Consider the following 25,361-nt stretch of genomic DNA (forward strand, 5'->3'; position numbering starts at 1 on the left):
ATGCTTAGACTGTTCATTTCACTTGACAACATCATGGCAAAAGTACTTTGCCATTTTGTGCAAAAAAATGATCATAATACTAAAAGTTGTGAGTTAACACGTGTATGACAGTAACTATGGAACTAGTAATAGTGATCTTTGATGTGATTCCATGCCGATGGTCGGAAATAAAGACATAGGGATTGACCTAGGCCAAATTCTGCAACATTCTCGTGCAAAGTTGTCGTAGATATCACATCCACATTCATTCAAACTGTTTCACTTTCAATGGTTTCATCTGCATTGACACTCTTATTTCTCCTACAAAATGAGTAAATTTGGTTAGACGCTGTTTTTAGCAATATTCCAGCAAAATCACATCGGGGGACACCAGAAACGGGCTTCACACATTGTACCCATGGCGGGGATCGAACCCGGGTCCTCGGCTTGACAAGCAAACGCTTTAACCACTAGGCTACCCGACCGCCCCTTTTTCTCCTACAAAAGCATAAAATGTTGTATTGCTTGGATAAAATCATCTACCATACCTAAAAATGTCAATTGAACCTTACTCAGTAGTATATTCATTTATCAAGGCTTTCAGTCGAAACAGTGAGTTGCATACTTGCAACACTGTGAGCAATCTTTCACTGTGCATAACCAATTCCTATGTCACTGCATGGAGCATGCATCGGCGGAGTGCCCTGATTGGCAAAACAGGTGTTTGTTTTCACAACATAAGCACTTTGTTAGCGCACAAGGACCTTATTCCCTTTAAAACAATCATCTACAACTCTAAATTTATATGTTCAACACTAAAAGAACATATTTTTTGGTCACAAAGATCCTACCAGAAATCAAGAAAACTAGAAAATAACGGCTAAAGTTTCAAAACGCAGATAATTTTCGGTTTTGGAATGACAACAAAACAAAAACTAAATGGATATAACTACAACTCTTTCTTTAAAATAATATACAAAATTCAGATCACTAACAATCTTAATTTAGATGATATTAGCCTAGCCTTTAGGTCTGACAGCACTGGTGGAAGAGTTTTAATGAACATACCATAATCGACGTAATAAGCGCCCAGGGCACTTTCAAAATTAAGAGTTGAAAGATAAATTCTGTGGTTTATGCTGACAGCCTGACAAGTTTATATACGAGAGATATATTTTTCCAGAATTTAATTGCCCATAATTAAGGGTGCATATAACACAGGAGTGCATATTATACGCGAATAAATAAGTATTGTGTACATTGATCAATCGGAAAGGGTGCTAATTGGGATTGTTCACGAACCAATATATAAGCAAATATCGCCATGGGCGCTTATTAGAGCGGGGCGCTTATTACGTTGAATACGGTACCCTCCTGCAAGAAACATCATGAATGTCAACAGTGTTTTCAACTTCCGGTTACTCGTTAGCATTTTCCTGGAACAATATTCATTGCATTATGAAACTGTAATACCATTTACAATACTGGTAGTTCCTTATAATGTCTTATCACTTTGAATATATTCAATTACGATCTAACCACACATTGTCGCGGACCCATGGAAATCGGTTAGCTGCAGATTGTTGTCTCCTACATGCTTACAAACTGAACAGCTGACTGTAAAACCATGTCTGCTAATAATAGTACTTGCGAATAATTCATCTTAAAGTCAACAAGGAACAGAAACACATAAATATTAATGACAGTATTTTATTTCAGTTGCCAGTGATCACTGGATAACCAAGGATATACCTATATAATCTAGTAACATAAATTGCATCATTGTACGAGTCACAAATAACAAAAATCACGTAATGTTTCCACAAATATAAAATTCCAAGACTAATGCTGTGACTTGTACATATTACAATAGTTATTTGATTAAAGATAATTTCGAATTTTTTGGCAAACAAAAAACATACTTGTAGCCATATTTAAACTTTGAGGCCTGATAAGGGGCAGTCATAATTCGAGTTGCAGAAAATGTAGGGCTCTATGGTCCCATCACAGATCGTAGCTTTTCTTGGGACAAATGACAGCATAGATGTTGGTTGACCGCATGCTCTTTGACTTATTGTTGAGCTCCTCTGAACAAAACTGTAGTTTCGTTTGCACTAATTGCAACCCTTTTTTTTTTGGTCTTTATTTTTTCATTTACTTTAATAAAAAGTCCCCAATATAGAAAGGGCTGTATGCTTGCCACCCTTTATTCGATTATCTGATACTTTCCATACTTAGTGTAAGCCAATCAACCCATCTTTTTCACAAGCCAGGTAACGCAATCAGCACAGTGATACCTCCTTTTTGGGCTCTGATGAGGGTGCACACAATAATATGGGGGGGTGGTGGGGTAGCCTAGTGGTTAAAGCATTCGCTCGTCAAGCCGAGGACCTGGGTTCGATTCCCGCCATGGGTATAATGTATGAAGCCAATTTCTAGTGTCTCCACCGTGATATTGCTAGAATATTGCTTAAAAACGGTGTAAAACCATACTCACTCACAATGGGTTGGAGCTTTTTTTTCCAAGTAATGTACAGATGTTTTTGGGATGGGTTATTTTTGGTTTTGTTTATGGTATGAAATTCATTTGTATCTGAAACCATGTGTCCAACTGATGTGTGTAGGCTGGAATTGACGTAGATCTTTCAATAGTTTTATTTGCATTGACACTCTCATTTTCTCCTACAAAAATCGAAAATGTTGTGTTGCTTGAATATAATTATCTACCATACCGAAAAATGTCAATAAGAGACTGACACGATAGTATATTTAATCATCAAAAAATGTCAATCGAAACAGTGTGTCTCATCTCATTCTGGAATAATGATAATATATTTTTTGCCAACAAACTGTAACACCATTTACAACGGTAGCTATTTCATGTCTTATCACTTTGAATATAATCCATTTCGATCTAAACACACACTGTCAAAGTGATATTTGTCAAAATTTGATAACTGCAGATCATTGTCTCCCACATGTAAACCACATGAACAACTAAACCATGGTGAATGATCTATGATTGTACTTGCGAATAATTCATTCTCAAGTTAACAATGAACAGAAATACAGAAACTGTAATGTAATTCCTAGTAAAGTAGACAATGAACAGAAATATTAGTACTATAGCAATCTTTTTAGATACTAAAGTAATACTTTTAGATATTCGCAGTTGAATAATTAATGTTGGATGATAGGATATCCGAGGATATATCTATTAGCATTATTACGATTCAATTATGTAATCAATGAATCAGACAGGCTCCCTTCATGAATTGAATTCGTTATTCGTGGTTACAAGAATCAGTTATTTACGAAAAAAATTATAAAGGGTGGTTTTACGTGAACACGTGTGTTATTTATCAAAACGAGATCTGCGCAATGGAATATATACAAGCGGCACCATACAGTCGAGTAACTTCTGTCAGTTTGTCAAGACCCCTTATGGTACTGTCAACCAAAGCATTGGGATATAAGATGCATTGTCGCGATGTATTACTTCTTTTCTTGAATTGTTGCACAAGTGAATATCACTGAAATATTTCACCTTAGCAATTATATCATGTACATTTACGTACATTTTTAATAATTTCAAGTTCTACACTGACACAATGTTTTTCCCCAAACATAAAGACATTACCAGCTGATTACCGTGAGAATGTAACATTGGAAGTACTAGTCATAAGAACTTATATGCGTACATAGATTTCTTCAAAGACAATACTCTTATATATTTCATTTGATAGTAATGTGGTCACTGGTCATTGTCACATATTGGCAGATACTTGGATAAGTGCAATATATTAATGTATAATTTAATAATAATCATTAACACTTTCAACATGGTCAAACCATGTCAAATAATATGTTGTTATTGTTTCACTGAATTTAAGAAATAATACATCAACTGCAGACTTGTTATTGTATCTGTGAATACATATTTGCATATATACATATCATATTCGCCTAATAGTGTATTCGTTGCAGCCCTAATATCTATATGATCTAGTAACATTAATTGCAACATAATTCAAGTCACAAATACTGAAATAACATACAGTTTCTGCTGTGTGAAGATGAAATATCTCTAAAATTTATCTAAATCTCCTTACACGCATAAAAATCTCATTGCTTTTGGAGCGTAAAGATTATCTTTCAAAGGTAAAAATTTACAGGATAATTCCTGTGTAGGTGAGAATTTCTGCATCAAAATTGAAATTGATGCAGCAGTGCTGCAATGCCACTCTAGTAATAATAGAATGAACACTGATTGGGTACAAGGGACCTAGTCAACTGGATATATCTTGTGCTAGACTCAAGGACAAGTGATCCCTCATGGTTAACTACTCCTGAAGACAATTCAGTGGCCCCAAAAACTCGTAAATATAATGATGTTTCACATAAAACATTTTTGATGGTATGGTTAGGTGGGATCAAGTGACACAAATAAAAACTGATTTTCAGATGAAATTTCATGAGAATTACAATTGGGGCGTTGGGTACCAATCTTGAGAGCTTATATTGCAGCAATTATCAAATGCAATGGTTTTTAATTCATTTGAAAAAAATATTTGTAATAGATCTAAATGACAAGTAGGGTGCTGCTGACATGCAAAGTTTCTGTTTTCAGTAAGCACATGAACTCCAAATTCATAGATGTTTTTTGTGTTCATCTTAAGGTTGTCAGGTTAGAAAGAAGCAATGTTTCTCACTGTAAATATCTAATTTGTTTACATTTTAGTTTTTCATTACAATTGTGGTTTTTTTTTCAATGTTTGTTTATGCTTACAAATTTTAAAACCAGTGGGCAATAATTATTTGACAAGAAATCAATGCTTTGTTGGGTCACTTCATTGAAACAGTTCAAGAAAATACTTTTTTACAGCCAAATATTTCATAACCATTTTGTACTAATTTACCTGATGTCAAATTCATTATGATAACTCCCTTCAATAGTGAAGTACATGATATTAAACCAATAATCTCTGGTAATTTAACCATCAATCTATGTGAACTAATATATCAAAACAATGTCACATCCAGTTTTTCGTGATTAAAAACTGGAGAATAAAAGTAACTTCCTCAGGTGTTTTTTTCATGATTACCTTGAAATTCATGAAAGCTCCATGCATCAATGAATAGAAGATTTTGATTATTACACACATGCACACACAATGCTAAGAGGTTTAGTTCTGAATTCTGTTCATTCTATGTTTTGTTTCTGATTATAATCACAGAAACATGAAAGATTCCACAAGCCAGCAGCTGCCACAGCCGGGCTAACATTTCATTTGCTTTTACTACTCTATACCGAGCTAACAGAATAGTGTAGCTGGGGACCCTGATATTTCGACCCAGAAATACTACCATTGGATGGGATGTGTAGGGGGAGTTAAACACTGATCCAGCATTAATTGACAACAGTACCCATATGTGATGCAAAACACAAGATGACAATTGGGTTATGAAACAGCATTATTACAACATCAAGGATAATGACTGGAAACTAACCAAGTTAAGCTCAATAAGAGGAAAACATTTACCGGATAACTACTGACAGCTTAAACTGCATGGATGATCCAAGCAATGACGCCCTGGAAAAGAGCTTACAAATTTCTGTTTGTTTTATTACGTGATTGCCATAATAGCTATTTTGAAAATATTTTCACCTTTTTTGCTCTTCACTTAAGTTTATATTTAATCTATTATTGTAATGGGTTGTGTGTGTCATTCCATCCATTTACTGTAAACATTTTTAGCTCACCTGACTGAAAGTCAGCTTATGTCATGGTCTACCTATATAAACAGCTCTGGACCAATAAAACTGAAACTTCACATTCACACAAATGATGACACCCAAAGTTGTTCATGAGGGTGCTTTGCAAATTTCTAGCCTCAGTAGACATGTTATATTACAAGTAAACCCCCACTATTTATGGCCTATGGCCTTCTTTTCTTCATCCATTTTGTTCATACTGTAATGACCATTTCTGGTGTCCCCCGCCGTGATATTGCGGGAATATTGCTAAAAGCGGCGTAAAACCGAACTCACTCACTCACTCACTCACTCACTCACTCAGTCACTTACTCATACTGTAATGTAATTTGGTACATGTTTAGTTAGTTGTGGAACTTAACACATATCTTCTGTTTTTTAACCATAGATTATATTTTGACATTGACCTTTGTTGACCATGCTCTTCCATTTTCTCAAAATGCGTAATATATTGTTACCTTACCTAAAATGGCCTGAGGAAACTGAACTGCCTACAGACAGCAATCTATTAGTATTATAAGCTGAAGCATGTTTCTTCTATTGACATGATATTCAGATCATTAGTGTTAGTTTTTGGTCCTCAGTAATTGTGCAAAAGATATTTGATTATTTCAATGCTTACTGCAATTCATTGTGTAGAAGTGTCTGTCTTTGACATTTTATACTCTTGACTACATATTCAAGTCGGCTACAGTGCCTGTGACACAATTTTTACGTAGATGATGTTAGTCGTGCACCAGTTGTGTGCAAAACTATGTGATAAAATTCACATAATCAGAAAACCAATATTTAGATACTGACCCACAAACGTGTACAGTGATTTTTCTTCCTTAAAGTAACAATTCATGCTACATTAACTATTGTATATGTTAACAACTGACGACAGCTGGCTGTGGGCAACCTGGGAACAACTACCAATCTGTCCAACATGTGTCACCTTCTCTGTTTAGTTATACGTCTTTACGGCACAAGCAACAGAATCTGTTGATGTTTTGATAAACATACATAATTCAGGGAACTTTTTACTCCATGATGCTTGAATCCCAAATTTACATGCACCTCCGAATACTTAAATGATAAAATTGTATTCATGTATCGAAGGTTTTCATGGTCACAGAAAGAATGTTAAGATAATTCAACCTGAAATGGCAACTTGGACATAAAATATTGATAAGGGGCATCTACTGATACTAAAAAGTGTAATACATGTATTTAGATCTGATTTAAGGTTTTGTTTAAATTTGACCGCCAGCGGCAGAGATTTTTCAAATGAATTACTACACAGCATTTACTGACGTCAGAGATAGTTCTTCCATTGCCATTTTCCAAATGTCAAGGTCACAAGAAAAATCTCACTCAAATGTTTCTATAGGCTAGGGGCCCCTGCATTTTGTATTGTTATTGCATTTTGGAGACAAGGCTACAGCTACAGCTACAGTCATGTACCTTTACAAATACTATTCGTTTCCAGTAACCTATACTGGCCGTAAGAGGCACCTAAATGGATCAGGTGGTCAGGCTTGTTGACTTGGTTTATAGCAAGTCATCGTACCCCAACGGTGTGCATTGTTGTTCAAAATATCAATCACTGGTCTCATTGTCTCATCCAGACTCGATTAGACCCATGAAGATGCAGGTAGATAATCCCAATCTTCAGCAACCCATGCTTGCTTTTACAGGCGACTATGCTTGAATTAAGAGGTGACTAACACTAGTAACAGGATTAGGTGGTTATGCTCGTTCATGTTGATGCATGTCATTCCATCCCAGTTGCGTAGATTGATACTCATGATGTCAATCACTGGATTGTCTGGTACAGACTTGATTATTTACTGACCATGACACAGCAAACAAACAAACATACCATATTCGACGTAATAAGCACCCAGGGCGCTCTCTAAATTAGAAATAGGGGGCACTGTCTTTTTCACCAAAATATTATTCTAATCAGAGTTGAAAGATAAATTTTGTGGTTTATGCTGACAGCCTCAAATGTTTATATACGAGATACATTTTTCCAGAATTTAAATGCCCATAATTAAGGGTGCATAAAACAGACGAGTACATATCATACGCGAATAAATAAGTGTTGTGTACATTGATCAATCGGAATGGGTGCTAATTGGTATTGTTCACTAGCCAATATATTAGCAAATATCGCCATGGGCGCTTATTAGAGCAGGACGCTTATTACCTCGAATACGGTACTCGATTACTCAGTGGTCCCTATTTTTATTAAATTAATAACATGTTCAGAAGACAGATTACATTACTAGAAGTTATTTTCAATTTAGGTCACGTTTTTCCAATCAAAATTCAATTTGGCCACCACAACAGCATCTTCCCCAAGCTCCTTCCCAGCGCGTGACACCTTCGTTACACTCTCGGTAACATCGCTGCCACCAGTGTGGGCGCGGCCATTTCAAGATTCTTGAAATTTGCCCTCCAACCCCATATGTAGTAACGTTTATACTTTTGTTTATGTCTTTGGAAATGCCATCATATTTCAGTTTGAAAAGGTTTACGACTGACCATGTTTTCCAGATGAATTTACTTTGTTGTTTTGATAATCAGATTGGTTCGAGATTGGTTCGAGATTGCAGACTAATGGAAAATCAAGCAACTTCTCCCTTACATTCTTACTATATCAATAATACGATAGTTTTAATGAGAAAGAAATTCAAATTGACAAATGAAGAAAGTAATTTAGCAGCGATAAGTGTATTTGGCGTCACGATAGTCGTCACTTGTTTGTAAACATAACGGTCATTCGGTTGCGAGTTCAACTCCAATCATGGTTGTAGCCACCTATTTACAGTGAGGAGTTTTGACTGGTGGCAGCAATAGTATAGAGAGCTCCGGGAACGTACTATCGCTGTGAGGAGCTTGCATCTTCCCGAGGCAAGGGAGGTAACTGACTATAAAATACTATAACTGACTATACTATATATGCATAGTCCAATCAAAATTGCATAATGAAATCAGCATCCAGTTTGTAAACTGTCGTGCAGGATTTGCAAAGCATGCGTACCTTGAAATGGGCGTCGACAGATATTTCCAAATCTGTTAATGTTTTTTAATCAAAGTGCTCACGTGATTTGATGCACTTATGCGAAGTAAGACCTGTTTTATTACAATTTAGATCTTGATAATTGATCAGATTGTTTTGACTGGGTGCCGCCATTTTGTTTGAAGCAAATGCAAGTGATATGAGGGATGAAATCTGATTGGTCAGTGGTAGGAACATAGAAGGGACATAACTCGTAATAGTCACTGTGGCGCTATGATCGAACCCAGAAATTCCAGCCTCGTTCGTCAAGTGTGCCAACTGGACTTTAATAGTCAGTTAACTCCTTTGCCTCGGGAAGATGCCATGGTGATCGGATCACACAGCTCCCCGTTATTTACAGAAAACGCAGTCAGATTACTGCTGTTGATGCCTTGAAACAAACCTTAATTGACACATAATGGATACATTGATCATAAATGCCATACTTTGACTAATTAAAAGTCACATTTGCTGTAGTTTGACGATTATATATCAACACAAAGTTTTCGCGAGCCTTGACAGTGAGTGGTACATGCGTAAAAAATATCGGTCAATAGCGATCAGCTGTTCCAAACAAAGTGTTACGCTTAGTATATATGGTAAAGCTGCAACTAAAATAACACCATATTATTAGTTATGGTGTCTTAAGTTGCCGTATACGATACAGTGTCATATTAGGTAAGCAGAAAAATATTGTGCGAGGCGTGAGCCAAGCCCAATATTTTTCTGCAAACCTTATATGACACCGTATACGGCATCTAAAGACACCATAACAAATTTATTGTGATGAAAGTTTACACTATTTGGTATCTTTATCTCACGTCATGTTAAAATGAAAACTTGATACTTACGTATAAACGACAGGATCAGTACAAGTTTCCGAAACAACGGTTTAATGTAAATATAAACGTCAACAATGGAATATATAATGCACTAAATGTGAACGTTTGAAGTATTATATCTAAAATGGATAGAATTATCATACAAATGCCCGCATGTTAACAGAAATCTGAGGGCCACTGTAACTTGACAGCAGTCCACTTTCCCCTAATGACGGGCTTCTGTCCATTCTATTGCTATGTGATGTCATTGATGTCATGTTTCTTGTTTGTGACGTCATCCTATATCATGTTCTATGACATTGCTATTTGTAACTCAGTGACCTCCGTTGTAATATTTTTTTTCTCTCTCTCTATAATTTAAGTTTAAGTCGCGTAGGTGGTTTGTATAAAAATTAATGTATTTGCGCATCACTGTTAATGATATTAAAACACAAAACAGTGTCGAATGACAATTTTCTGTACCATAACTTTCCTGTGAAATATGTGAGGCGGGTGTTAGAAAATCCAAAATGGCTGCTACTGACGGTATATGGTCTCATATTATGTCAGTAACAACCATCTTGGATTTTTACTGACGGTATATGGGCTCATATGGGGTTAGTAGTTCTGTTCTCCAATTGGTCAATCTCACTTTGAGGTATTATAATGGAATATATTATACCTGATAAAATAATAGTTCAATACAATTCTTCTGTTCATTGCATCAAAATTCTTTATGAAGTTATATTATTGGGTAATTATTAACGGAATCACCAGTAGATCGGAAAAAAACATGTCTATAGCTGATAGCTGCTTCCATCTTAATTTAGGAGAAAATACACCAATATTGAGGACAATAACAGTATGAGATTTCTAGTTCATCCTGCATTATTCACCATAACATTTCAGCGAAAAAGTACTGATGTTTTCTTCCACTTTTGACCTTCCCTTCATTTTGTAAAAGTCCAAATACCACCAGATGTCAGCTTATCCCTTTTTGTTGAGCAACCCATGCTTGTCATAAGAGGCGACTAACGGGATCGGGTGGTCAGGCTCGCTAACTTGGTTTATGCATGTCATCGATCCCAATTCCGTGGGTAGATGCTCATGATATCAGTCACTGGATTGTCTGGTCCACACTTGATCATTTACAGAGCCGTCATATGGCTTGAATATTGAGTGAGGTGTTAAACAACAAACAATCAATCAATCATTGAGCAGTACCTTGTCATCAAGAGATTTGACTGCCATTTGTAACTTTAATGCTTCAAGGGAGGTGACACAGTGACAAAAGGAAATCCATGCATACTATTAGTACCAGGTACATTTTAATTAATTTTTTTATTGATAAAACTCAAAGATATACATTTGCTTACATATTTTCTCAATATACAAACCCATTCAAATCTTATTGCAGTACTTATTGTTGAAGGTATGCTGGTATACTGGTAATACCGTGCAGTCGTATGGTTCAATTAAGTTACTGTAAACCAGAAATATTTCCTTATTTTCTTGTGAAATATATCTAGTGTCAATACTTATGCTGCCATCCAAGCCAAGTCACATTCTTACTATTTTTCTCAGTGTATTAATATCATCAAAAGGTTGTGATGTAAACCTTAATTATTGTCAGTCACATACAAGTTATGATAACCTCAACAAAACATCATTAATGCAATAATCCTAATGCTGTCATTGAAGCTAAATCCACTGAAGATATTTCCCTGTGCATCAGTATTTAATGCATTTTGTTGTGATGCTGCTGCTGACCCAGTTTTCCTGAAGGACAATCCTGCCCTTTGCTTGTTAGCTGGCAGTGCTGTTCAGTGACTGATGGTGATTTAGATAAGAATATCACATGAGTCTAGGAATAGTGAAGACCCAGGAAGCCATGCTGGCATTTTGATATTGATTCTTGTGTGGATAATGACTCCACTCGTCACAAAACCGATCAATAAAATGGCGAATATAGAGAGAAATGGTCTCAGGACAAGTGTGTTTGATATGTGTGTATTGATTGATCATGCTTTTAACAGCCTCAACACAGCAAGTTGATTCTTTTGACCCATTCAATGTTGGCATTCTTCGCTTGTCACATGGCCCCAATTATAATTGAGGGATAATTTGTATGAAATTTGATCCATTTAATGATACCCCAGCAGTGCAGAATCAAGTTTAACCTTATAATGTTGATGCATGTTCACGCATTGATGTTGAGTTGTTCAACTATTGAATTCTTTCAAGCTGTTTCCTCTGCTTTATATGGATAATATATTTGTTAAATGTTAAAAGAATTCTTGTAATAGGTTAGTTTATATTCTTCAATACAGTTGATTTTTTACCCTAGAAAAACTGTACCCTTTGTCCTGTGTGTGACAAACTATTGGTGCAGAAACAATTACTTAAGTACTTGTTTCCATTTTCTTCTTTGTGAGATATGATACAAGTTTTATTTATTTAAACGTTAGAGTTTGACACATGTAAAACTGCTATTACTATATGTAAAAGAATTGATTAGATATTTCATCAGGTCAGAGGTACCAATTTCTGTGGAATACCAAGGATCAATACACTTTTGTGCTCCCACAAGTAATAAGTTTAATCTCAATCAACATTGCCAAAATAAGTAGCCATCACACTCCCCTGGTGCTTGTTTAATATTGCAAATGCAGACAGTTTGTGAGGTAGTTAAGATCTAAGTATATTTCATTTGCCAATTTTGAATTCAACTGATCATTGTGGGAATTCAGTATTGTATATATCTGACAGAAAAATAAAAGAACTAATGAAATGATAGTTAAGGTGTAATTACGATAAATGTATGTAAACTTAATTTCAGGCGTGTAGATCAATATCTGGTGTGTTCATCATATTGGATGACACCATGATGGCATACTGTTGATTTGCTTGTGTGTGGTTGCCCTTGGTATTGCCCACAATTCCGCCTGAAGAGCTACCCTAAGCTGGGCCACGTTGGCAGATGCTTGGTCTGTGGTGTACATTCTCTGCCAGAGAACATCTCACTGATGCTGTTGGTGACTTGTCAGAGGACTCAGCAGGCCAGTCCAATGTCCGTATACCTTCTCCTCATCTTAATCTTCATCTTCATCTGCATCTAGTCATCTTGCAGTTGGAAATTTCTGCTGATAATTCTAGCATATGGAACAACAGAACGCAAAGTTTCGTCATATCACTGGCCAGTCAAATGTCCATTCTGAATTACCAAGTCAATTCATCTATCATGTGTGATAATGCCCCATCCTGGAACGTTTGGAGTGTCTATTTATAGTAGAGAACTTGACTTTAATTACAATGCACTTTGCGATATCTGACTGACAAAAACAAAAATGATAGGGGTCATTAAACAAATAGTAAGTAATTGATTTTAGCAAGTGTATCATCGTGTATCGATACAGAAAAAAACGTATCATGTATCGTATCTTCCCATGAAAACTCACAGTGCACCAATGTATCGTTTCACCCCTGCAAATAATGTTATGGGGCAATCTAGTCTATGGGTTCTTTCTTTTAGGCCTGCCAAGCCCACATCACATTGCAACCCATACCCATTTGACGGTACTTGTCCCACATTCAGGAAATAACACTTTTTCATCGTCAAACATTGAGGCAACTTGGGATATTCCCCTCCTCTACTGACAATTTACCATTTTGTCTGTTCATACTGTCTTGGAGATATCTTGAGCATTGGCTCATTTGCATTTGTGACTGTGACTTCCCCTATGGGCACACCAAATTTTGGCTTTGGCGTGCACGTGCATTACATGCTCTTCATACATGACATGAAATGTCATTGTGATTAGATGTTGTGTTCAGATGTAACGCCATGGTATTGCAAATGTACATTCAAAATCATTAGTTCCCCTTTTGGGGGGTCACCAGTATATATGTATTAAGTTCAGAAGTTGTATTTGGATGATAATGTCATATTCAGAAGATCTTCATTACTTATTTTGTAGCTATTTTGAATATTATCTGGCTGACTGATTTACTTCTTTAAGGTCCTGATGAGGTCATATAAAAATTTATGCAAATTCATGTGTTTGCGATCTGATGCATTTGTAATGACCAGTGCCTAGAGCATTAGTCAATTTCAGCCAGATGTTACCATTATGTTGTCTGTGCTTAGTGAGTGGTGATGGGTTCGTTGATACTATGCAGTATCAAATTCAACTAATAACTGCCTGTTGATTCTTTCAGGCAGTAGGCAGCTGTAGATAAGGTTAGATCATGAACTGGCTCTTGATGTGTTCTCTGATCGTGTTTCATGGGCTAGTAAGGATAATGGATTGGTGTGGATCATCTCAAAACTCAAAACAAACTGAAAATTCATTGTGTCCAAGGGTTTCATATTATGATTTAAGGAGATAATATTTATTTTGGGACACCCTGACTGTTCATCACCATGTCACGTGAGCTTTTGTCGTGGCCTGTTTGTTCGTAGTGCATCATAACCATCTTCTGAGATACCACAAGATCCATAATGTGAAACTTCACATGCATGTTAATACCAACAATGACACCTTAGTTTGTTCAAGAGGTTGAATCTGAATTCAAGCTGGCTGCCACAGCAACTATACAGGAAGACCTATTTGTGGCCATTACACAGCTATTTTGGTTCAAAATGGAATATTTGGTACTTGTGTAGTGGGGTCAGCATATTTGTTCAGTGTTGTTGTTTTTTACAATATTTTAAACTTTGATCTTGATTTGACTTTTGCACTTGCCCATACTGCAATTTGGAACTTCTAATGGCCATTACACAGTCATTTTTGTAAAGAATGTAATGAAATATAGTTAGTAGTGGGGTTCATAATATTCTAAATATTGACCTTTGTTTGACCTTTACACTTATCTTGCACTATAAACATCATCTCCTCAGAAATAATTGATATCAATTTTGTTCAAAACTTTTGAACCTGATATCTTTAATAACCTTTATTTGGCGACTGCTCAACTATTGTTTCTTAAAATATACTGTATAGCTCTCTCCTTATGGACCCATGAAGATCCGAGGTAGAATAGGTCTTCAGCAGCTCATGCTTGCCGGAAAAAGCAACTATGCTTGTCGTAAGAGGCGACTAAAGGGATCGGGTGGTCAGCCTTGCTGACTTGGTTGATGCATGTCATCGTATCACAGTTGCGTAGATTGATGCTCATGATGTCAATCATTGGATTGTCTGGTCCAGACTCGATTATGTAAAGACCGCCATCATACAGATGGAATATTGCTGAGTGTGGTGTTAAACAACAAACTTTCTCCTCAGCCCTTATGATAAAAATGATATATACTTTGTCCAAACCATTAGATTTAGTTCCAAAATTTATGTTGATAACTTCTTTTTTAAGTGTATGTCTTTGTTGACATTTTAAACTGATGACTACATATCCAGGTGAGCTACCATGTCATGGAAATGTTTTGTGTCATTTAAGATAGGTGGGCTTCTGTACCACTGGTAATCTGGTGTGTATGGCATTTGGGCCATAAACATCATTACTTTGGTATTTCTTCAAAACTTATCAACAAATGGACATATATACATTTATTATTTTGATCTATACTTATGTACCTTATATCAATGTTTCTGATAATGTGCTACCTGAAATTTGATGCAAAAATTACAGATATATTTGTAAATTTGTTACCATAGGTGCTGATAGAAATGTGTTCACACAAGTGTTCTCAAAGACTCTGCTTGGAGATGCAATCTCAGCATCCCAACCTCCTGAACTGTCCATCCAGACTCAGCCTTCAGTGCTGGGTAGCGTGAGCAACACCTCCAAGTCACCCCCAATCCTCGACATCTCCTCTTTCATGGGTGGTGATGGTGGTGCTTCAGATACTTCGTCCCTACAGTCACCGACAAGTACAAAGGCAGCAAAACACAACTCTTTGTCTGACTGTAGCTCAAGATCTCAGTCCATCACACCCGAAAAAGTGAAAAAACAATTTGTGAAAAAAGAAAAACTCAGCTTAGGGAAATCAACTAAGAAGTCTTTGAGTAGTACAAATGAAGATAAATCTTCAAAGTCAAAATCTCAGAAAGTGTCCGAAAGTGTTTCCTCTGAGAATGTGTGTGACAGTCAACCTGTTAGTGCTGTGATTTCTGATAGTGATGAATTGTGCAATACCTCTGCGGATAGTGTTGATGATACTATAGAGTCTGTGATACGAACTGTGTGTTCGGAATATGAGCCTTTGCCTACTCCACGCCATAAGAGGAAAAAGTTATCTTTGGATAAAAATGGGACAGGAAAGAGGAAGAAAGTACGACGTCAGCTTGACATGGACGACAGGTGAGCTACATTAAAGTTTGTGCATTAAGTCAGCTTCAACTTGAAACATTTCCCACTTCGACAAGTATAAAATCTTGAATTGATTTCCTGTTGACATATATTATTGGAGGTATGTTTTTCTTTAGTTTCAATGTGTGTCTTATTATTCTGTTTCTGAAATTAAGAAAAGTTATATACCCATATCTAGAATTATTATATTATATCTTATATATTATTATAATTAATGGCATGAGGAGAAAAACAGTGTTTAATTCAAGGAGACATAAAGTAAGACGAGTTCTATGGATGAACAACTTCTTTATTACAATTAGTGCGACGTTTCGGTGTAGATCCTAACACCTTTATCAAGCAATAGATGATAAAGGTGTTAGGATCTACTAGACAGCACTAATTACAATAAAGAAGTTGTTCATCCATAGAACTCGTCTTACTTCATCACTCCAACTTCTAAATGCCACTGAAAGAAGTCAAGGAGACATGTTCAGAATTTTCAAAGATTGAGCTTATATATCTCTCTTCTTTTGAATTTGAGATTCCAGCTTACAAGGTGGCACCGTATATGCTTCAGCAACTTGATGCTTATAAAAGTTAACTATGGGTACCAAGATGGAACCGATTATTTGGTTTTAGCATCTGTTTCCCCCCTGTGGATCTGTTCTTTTGAGATTCTATTTCATGGCCAAGGTAGATTTGGTAGCAGTACTTCAGTGACATAATGATATGTATGTTTATTACCAGTTGAAAGCTGATAACGTATCACAAAAGTGTGGAAGAATACCACACAGCAACATTGTAATACTGGCACTCTCTCACAATAAAGTAACTTAGCTTATCTGGTGATTTTGAGGGAGAGAAATTACCAGCTGTTGTAGTTAGAGCTTGAAGTAGGTGATTATGTGTTTTAGTAGCATTTGATGTGGGTAAGTCTTCAGGTTAATTTAAGTGGGAATTGTATGACGTTAGCAACTGTTGCAAACGGTGCAGTAGCTGCATTTTATTGTTCCACAAGATGGCTTCGCAATCTCTGCTGTAGGAATTCTTTTCTTGGGATAATAAAGGTAAGGTCAATGACTTCCAAGGTTCATATATGCTATAATGGATAGCAAATGCTTTGAAGGGTAATACATCGTTATGTGTTTATGACAACATGCTGCATGTGTTTATGACAATATACCTATGATATTAGATATGATTTCTCTGATGTCTTGTCTGAGAATGTGTATTTCTTTTAATCACATGAAAGGCATGGTGGTGACCATGGTGACCCTTAAGACAAATTTGAACTATGTGAATATGTCAACAGTCAAATATAACACTATGGTTACTCATCACGGATGTCGAAACACAAAAATCTCCTTTATTCACCAGCTCAATGTATGGGCTATCAGGGCTGATCTTCAAATCTCGACAATCTTCACAACCCTTTTGACCCTGAATTTCAGCTAATTTCCAGTTTCCTGAAAGCCCTTTGTTGTTTTATCATATCATTATGCAGCATCAGCTATTGTAGCATTATCATTGGGAAACAGATACTTATACTACATGATTAATATAATTATTGAATTATTGTTTAGTGTTTCAAAGCAGTCATTTGTAGCAAAATTAGAATTTGTTTACAAACTAGCTCTTTGTATTAGCTTAGATATGATGTTGTTTCAGTCAAGAAAAGGGTTTCCTGTTTTTAATAGACTTGATAATCTTGGACAAGCCTTTCATTAGGTTACCAAAGAGGACAAGGTGACAAATTGCCATCATGTCTAATGAAATCAAGCTGGACAGAGTGTAGTGTAGGGGATTTGATTATGGTAAAGCAGAAGGGATGTTTGATATATTTGATAACTGAAGTCATTGCATTCACGATGAGACATCAATTCATTTTGCTGTGTAATTAAATGCTTCAGTAAAGTTTATGGTCTGTCAAGTTTGATGAATGCCCTATGCCACACATCTTCATGACCTGATGGCATTTACAATTTCAGGTCGTGTTTCTTTCGCACTTCTGAATTTACGCATTTGTTAATGTGATGGCTTTAGTTCGTGTCAAGGAGCGCTCCTGTTGAAACCAAAGCCTTTTCATCATTTAGTAGTTGATGTAATGGTAGTGTGATGATAAAAGAATAATGTTGTGAGTAAAATCACTTGTTGAAAGATCTTTTTTTTCTTCTTAGACATTCAACAGAAGAAGAAAGTGAACCAGCTTCAACTCCTGTGATAAGACGTACTGACCCATCTCAGCCACCCAGAAAAAGATATCAACGTGTGGGACTCTTCTCTGACTTCTACAAAGATGATGAGTAAGTTACTCGCGTTCAGAACAAATTGCAAAACCTTGTACTGCTGGAGCAACTTTAATAGGAAAAGGCAATAAATAGTCCCAGGCAGAGCTACAAGCTTGGGAAGTCTTTTGTTGAGCAGTTGGTTTCAGAGATGTGCTTATTGTTCACAACCTGTCATGTGTGTTTTATTTGTGTCCTGTGGGGCATGACAATCTCTCGGGGGAAGGCCATTGTCAGAGCTCCACAGGGGACATGATATGTGTGGGGATAATATTCAACCACTTAGTGTGCTGTAAACCACGCTGTATTATCACAAGTTAAGTGCCTTTTATACACACAGTACATTAAATGGATTCGTCAGTAACTTCTTGTGGAAGTATTCAATTATCGGACATGTCATGTATTGCATTATGTGGTGGAAAAGATTATATGAGGGATATTCAAACATTGTAATTTGATAGTCACATGAAATAATAAATAGGAGCTTGTGTGTTTGTCAATGGTCTTATATATACTGTGCCTGATAGTTAGCTTACATATTGTTATGTTGTGATTTGAAAATACATAAAAGAGCACAAAGAACAGGTGGTGGTAATGTGTAACTGAAGATAACAACTATAAAACAAATTCACTGACAAAAGAAATAAGATGGAAATAGGTTGAAAGAAAGCCTGGATCCCAACTTTTCAGAAGGTCTTCTTTTTGTTTTGTTAGTCGTATTTGAATTCAGTGATAAATCAGTAGATTTGAAAAGAGGCTGTGACAGTACTTGTATTTGGTTTGGCCACTGTTGCTGTAAGACTGCTTTGTGCCAATGGCTATTGAGACGCTTAATTGACTAGAGACCCCTGTCATGTCTTTCACCAGCAAACAGTAGCATTGTGCTAGATTCCCCACTGGTGAGATGGGCTGTACAGCTCCTTATTGAGCCTTGTGAACTGCAGATTGTTGGTGCTTTTTCTCAGTAATTGACAAGGGCGTTCGGTTGAGCGTATGGCAATCGTGTTCGCATAATTACATTGCTTCAGCGTGTCTTTTGAAAGGATCAATCTTGATCTCTGGCTTGTAGCTCCTTCATTGTCAATGAAATTAGACAATTACACTAATGATACTTGGCATGTTATTGTAGTGTGGAAATTTATTTCAACAGCGCCTGTGACATAGAAATGTACAGATGTTAAGTTTGCTAAGCTGAAAATATTGATCCTGCTGTGAACTCTGTGAGAGTAATGTTAGTAAATAAACTTGAATTAATCATTACAGCAGAAAGGTTACTCTCTATTGTAATTGAAGTTCTTTGAATTCGATTGTTTTGTTTTTAGAAAATCAACATAGCAAATAAAGATTGCATTCAGCAATGCATGTGTAGCTGAAAGGAACATATAGCCTCATACCTGACCATGCTGACAGTTATTGTGGCAGGTGCTAAAACGTTTTTTTTAGGTCAGTACGCTGAGTAATGAAATATTTAGCACTATTTGGTTGTAAATATACAGCAAAAATGCATTCTAATTTTGTTATTTAATTTTGGATATTAAATTTGGTTTTAGAGTCAAATATTCATAAACCTTCCTGGAAGATAAGTTCTAGAGGTTTTCTGACATAGTATTTTTACTCCAACAACATTCTAAGACTATTATTTGATTCTCTGGTTATTTTGAACAGTTACATTTACACATAATTACGCAAATGTAGGCATACATCATTCTGAGGCAACCACCAAGCATTTTCATGTAAACTATGTTTTCCCCAAACAAATGAAAGCATGATAAAATCTCCAAATAGCTAAACTGGCTAATTGAACTGTTAAGTCTTCCGTTGGTATTGGAATGTTATTTTTCTAAAGATCTTGTGCGACTGGGCCATGGTCAATTGCAATGCATGAATAATTCAACAATTTGTTGGGCCCCCAGTTATTCTCGATATTCAATTGATGTTTAGGATCTTTATAAAATTAAGCATTTCCATTGAAGAAAAACTTAAATCAGTCCCCATACTGGAAAATAGACCAGTTTGAAGCCCTATAGCAGGTACTTTCATGTCTTATTTCTTAAAGTTACACAAGATATTAGTTATCGATTGTGATTGATTGTGAAGAACAAGCCAATCATAACTTCTTTGAGAGGCATTTAGAAGTTTAGAAGTTGGTGTACCATCATCTCATCAAAGACACAAATCAGTTATAATCCTTTTGTTTATATTACTGGCTTCACCCTTTTGTTTATATGACTAACTTCACCAGTCAGTATGTTTACTACTCTTATTGTGTACATAACAGGCTTCTCCTCTCCGGTGTAACTACGTCTGATATCTACTGTACTGTATAAACACTGCCTCCTACTTGTATATGTACTTGTCAACCATACTCTGTACATCTCTTGCTTGATAACGGTGTTAGAACCTCCACCAAAACGTTGCTTCTAATTGTAATAAAGAAGTTGTTCATCCATAAATCTAATCCTTACTTAACTCTTATAACAACAATTCTCGGACACACACTTCGACAACGGTTCCACATTGAACATGTCAAAGAGCAAAATAAAGACTTACGTCTAAGTTATCATTTCCATCTTTTCGTGCATTCACGTGTAAAGTAAGTCAAATGGTATCTCGGCTCGGACACGATGTTTAATGCCAAAATATATGCATGAAATTTTTTTGTCACAGCTCGTAACCTAGCACGATATGTCCACGAACTTCCATATTTTTAATACAATGGTGATTTATTTATGTTTATGTTTATGTTTATGAACAATAGGATTAAACCTTTCAAATGGTGTATAATGGTTATTAATGAATAACGTGTAGTAGCAAAGATGTTTTACAATCAGATATTTTCTTTGATAAAAGTTGGCTTCATCTATCACACAAGAGTCTCTGGGACCTCAGTGTCACAGCAGTAAACGCTTCTGGTTGACTGGTGTTGAAAGAGTTAAGCCAATTATAAGCAATGATCAATGGTCAAATTTTAACCTATTCCGAACACAACTTGTAAGGCAATATTGACATTAGTTACTGATTAGAATCAGTTTGTATGAGCAAAGGTTTATTACCAATGATCAGTGGTGAAATATTGACCGATTTAATGCACTGCATGAAAGTTAACATATAATAACCCTTTTTGAAAAACTCATTTGCTATGTCAAAAGGATCGCTAAGACATTTAACAACTTGAACAAAGCCTTCTCAAATCTTAGATGAAACAAGCTGTCTATGATTCACATCCAGTCTTTTGGCCATGAGTCATATGTTGATGTCAGGTTTTTTACTGTTTGAAATTTGACGAATCATCATTTTGCACTCATTTGAGTTCATAAAAAATGTGCACTGAATCATTGAAGTAATCAAATTGTGAGCAGAAAAGATGCTGTCTTTTAACAATTGCAAAATTTGTTACCCTGTATTCAGAATTGTTAAATTAATGACTCACTTAATCTCACCGATATGTTAATTACTGGCATGATTGTCTGATGTGCCACTAAAATGATCACTAGTTTATCATTTAACAGCTGGGACTTTCATTCAAACAGTCAAAGCATCTTTATGCGAAGTCAAACCAAGTTTGTACTTGCAGGGATACGAGGGACGTTCAATAAGTTTTGCAACTTCAATATAAGACCAAGTCGCAGAATATCTTTTGCACTGATATTTGTCAATATAATCTCCATTCACCTCAATATACTTTTTCCATTTGTCCTTCAAGCTTTTAATGCCACTTTTATAGAAATCTGCAGATTGGCCCTCTAACCACACCTCTGTGGCAGCCTTTATGTCCTTGTCATCCTGGAAGCGTCTTCCACGTAGGGCAGCTTTCATTTGCCGGAACAGGAAATAGTCACTGGGGGCTAAGTCTGGGCTGTAGGGTGGGTGATTTAACTGTTCGAACCAATGGAGATTATATTGAAAAATAAAAGTGCAAAAGATATTCTGCGACTTGGTCTTATATTGAAGTTGCAAAACTTATTTTTTTAACGCCCCTCGTACTTTAGACATGAGTTAGATCCTTATTGCTGAGATTGGCATTAATTGCTGTTTATGATGTTTGTTTTGCAGACCAAAGAAAAGATCTGACAATATGCTGAAGTCCAAAGATAAACTAGTTTATGTTCGAGAAGAGCATAGCCATGGTTTACTGCCTCCCCCTCTTCACGTAGGGAAATATCTCCGAGAAAGGCAAACTGATTTTACGCTTCCCTATGATGTATGGTGGATGTATCTTCATAATATGGTAAGTAGTTTGGTCTTGTGAAATGAAAGACTAACTTATGAAAGCTGAAGGGAAAAGCATTACATTGAATGATTCATCCTCACTTTGACATAGCTCGCTCGATCTAACCATGATTGAAGAGTATACTTTGAATGTTTGTCTGTGCTATAATTCAACCTGTATTTCTGAAATATCCTTTCCCTGAAAGAGGCAGTAAGAATGTCAAGTAGATAGCATCTGCGTGTATCAGACATCTAAACAATGTACTACCATAAGCTAAATCAGAATTTGGGGAGTATGCAATTCATTATTGTGGAAAACTATTGTCACTTGTTTGCCTTTATTACAATTTCAGTTGCCAAAGAGAGAAGAGCCAACGCCAAAGTATAAGAAGATACGGAACAGTAAGTATTGTAACATTGTCAGTATAGTTTACACGTGTATCCCGGAAGTGGAACATTCAAGACTAATTTCTGTTAGGGAAAGAAAGAAAGTGTAAAGGAGAAGCAATGTTGCCATTCTGTTGAGGACATATTGTCAAAAGTTTTAAAATATGATTCAACTATGAAAGGGATGACTAGTTTTATGGTTTGCAAACATGAGCATCTTCATCTCTGTTTCAGATGTGTATGTTGATCTCAAACCAAATGCAGGAAAGAAACCAGAGCCACATTATTGCCAGTGCAAGAAACCAGCTGACCCAAACGAAAAGGGATGTGGAGAAGATTGCTTGAATAGGTACATTTCAGACCATACCATGAACTATGTGGTAACATTACCAATGTTGACAACAGAGAAAGGAATCTGTTCCTTGAGCTGTTGATGGCCAGATAATTGTATGCAAGGTAAAATGGCCAAATCTAAGGGCTTCTTTATGTCATTTCTTACAGTTTAATCAATGCTAATAAACATGACATCAACTTTATGACAATGTTGGGATCATTTCTGTATTGCCCTATGATTGGTCTAATGAGTTGGTGTTACCTGTTTGACAGAATGGTGTTTACGGAGTGCAGTCCAAACAGCTGCCCTGGTGGGGAGAACTGTTCAAACCAGAGGCTCCAGAGACATGAGTGGGCACCAGGCTTGGAGAAGTTTGTTACTGAGGAGAGGGGATATGGTGTCTGCACAACACAACCAATACCAGCAGGTGGGTTCAGATGACGAAAAGAGAGAACCATTTGGGCTCAGGAACTTAAAACTTGATACAAGCAGAGCCCTTTTTCCCAGTGTGAAAAGTGTGTTAACTGCATGTCAATGTTGTATCACCTTTTGCTTAAGAACAGAAGTATATTGTCTTAAGATAGAAATGATATGTGTTTATTGGGCTGTTTTTATGATTGGAAGAAGGCAAGAACCAAAATCAGTGCTTATGTAGACGAGACTGTTTGGATGGATAAGAATGTAATGATGAATGATTGTGGAGGAAAGTATGTAGATTAGATTGTCAGGACAACATGCTAAAATACAAAAAATAAGTTGTCTTGTCAAACCTCAAGTGATATTATTTTATAATGATAGTTTCAGTGTTCTATTAACCTGATTGAGCTGGACCTAACATTTGCGTTGACAAGAAACAAGAAAGGATGTGAATTTTTCATGTTTGCCCTTCAGGAAGCTTCATTTTGGAATATCTGGGAGAGGTGGTCAGTGAGCAGGAGTTCCGTCGCCGGATGATGACAGAGTACTCTCAGGAGCGGCATCACTACTGTCTCAACCTTGATAGTGGTGCAGTCATTGATGGCTACAGGATGGGCAACGTTGGAAGATATGTCAACCATAGTTGTGAACCCAACTGTGAAATGCAGAAGTGGTAGGTTTTGATGTCATTTGTAAAGATGGTTTGTCAAGTTATTAATGTTTTAGAAATATTATATAGATAAACATACCAAACTGAACATGCAGATGTATTTTCTTAGCAAAGTGTATATGGTGATGTTGAAAAACTAAAGTAGACAGTTAACAATACCTTTCTCCATGTGGCAGGAATGTGAATGGCCTGTACAGAATGGCTTTGTTTGCTCTTCGTGATATTGAGGATGGAGAGGAACTGGGCTATGACTACAACTTCCACTCCTTCAATGCTGAAACTCAGGTAGGTGATGAATAGACACAGGTGTTATAGCATGTGTTTTGTTGAAGCATCCATCTGTTATATGTACTGCTGAATCTGTGCAGCACAATGCAATGTTTCCTTCTCTGTAACAATATCAGGGGGCAGGGGTGGCCCAGTCGTTTAAGGCGGCGCGATTGGCTGTGCATTGGAGTTGCATCCCTTGGGCACGCCAGAAACCTATGATTGTGGGTTCGAATCCCAGTTCGCCCCGATTATGTTTCTAGGTTTGTCAGCACCATACCTGTGCTCGTGGGTTTCACTGATGTGGTAAACGTCTGAGACCTGCATCACTTCGGGCTTTCCTCCCACATTAAGCTGACACGCCGCAATATAACTGTAATATTGTTAAAAGCGGCGTTAAACCCAACTCACTCACTCACTCACTCACTCACTCACTCACTCACTCACTCACTCACTCACTCACCCACTCACTCACTCTCTGTAACAATATCAACACAAGTTTAGCTTCATGTCAGATGAACTTCATAACCACTTAGATGCGCACGGTCGGATCTGCTGATCTTGAGTTTTAATCCCACTATCTTTGATAAGAAAGCGGTAAAGACGAACATCATTTTGTGATTTCCTCTCCCATTATGAGGACATTCTGTGATAGAACTGTAATACTCTTCCAAGTGGCATTGAACCAACCAATCACTCTAATTCACTCATTAACTTGGGAAAACTTGTATATGATTGGCTGATAGTCATGTCATTGGGTATGAAGAAAGTATTGATAAAGAAATGGATCATGATGACCTTTATGATAATAATTAATCTGAAACTTGTTGTAGATGATCTTTTCGGGTATGGTGTCCGGTC

General features: G+C 36.5%; 1 protein-coding gene across 1 annotated transcript in view; it reads left to right on the forward strand.

Moving 5' to 3' along the window:
* LOC139471812 (histone-lysine N-methyltransferase ASH1L-like) overlaps positions 1 to 25,361 on the forward strand; it is a 46,466-nt gene that overhangs the window by 7,697 nt on the left and 13,408 nt on the right. The window contains exons 4-11 of the mRNA XM_071254312.1: positions 15,295 to 15,940; positions 18,109 to 18,234; positions 22,270 to 22,444; positions 22,779 to 22,827; positions 23,047 to 23,161; positions 23,419 to 23,573; positions 24,038 to 24,236; positions 24,410 to 24,518. Coding sequence (XP_071110413.1) covers positions 15,295 to 15,940; positions 18,109 to 18,234; positions 22,270 to 22,444; positions 22,779 to 22,827; positions 23,047 to 23,161; positions 23,419 to 23,573; positions 24,038 to 24,236; positions 24,410 to 24,518 — 1,574 coding nt within the window. The remainder of the gene's footprint in view (positions 1 to 15,294; positions 15,941 to 18,108; positions 18,235 to 22,269; positions 22,445 to 22,778; positions 22,828 to 23,046; positions 23,162 to 23,418; positions 23,574 to 24,037; positions 24,237 to 24,409; positions 24,519 to 25,361) is intronic.

This window comes from Haliotis cracherodii, unplaced genomic scaffold (genome assembly GCF_022045235.1).
Source record: "Haliotis cracherodii isolate W230 unplaced genomic scaffold, xgHalCrac1.p SCAF_1, whole genome shotgun sequence".
Classification (NCBI taxonomy): Eukaryota; Metazoa; Mollusca; class Gastropoda; order Lepetellida; family Haliotidae; genus Haliotis; species Haliotis cracherodii.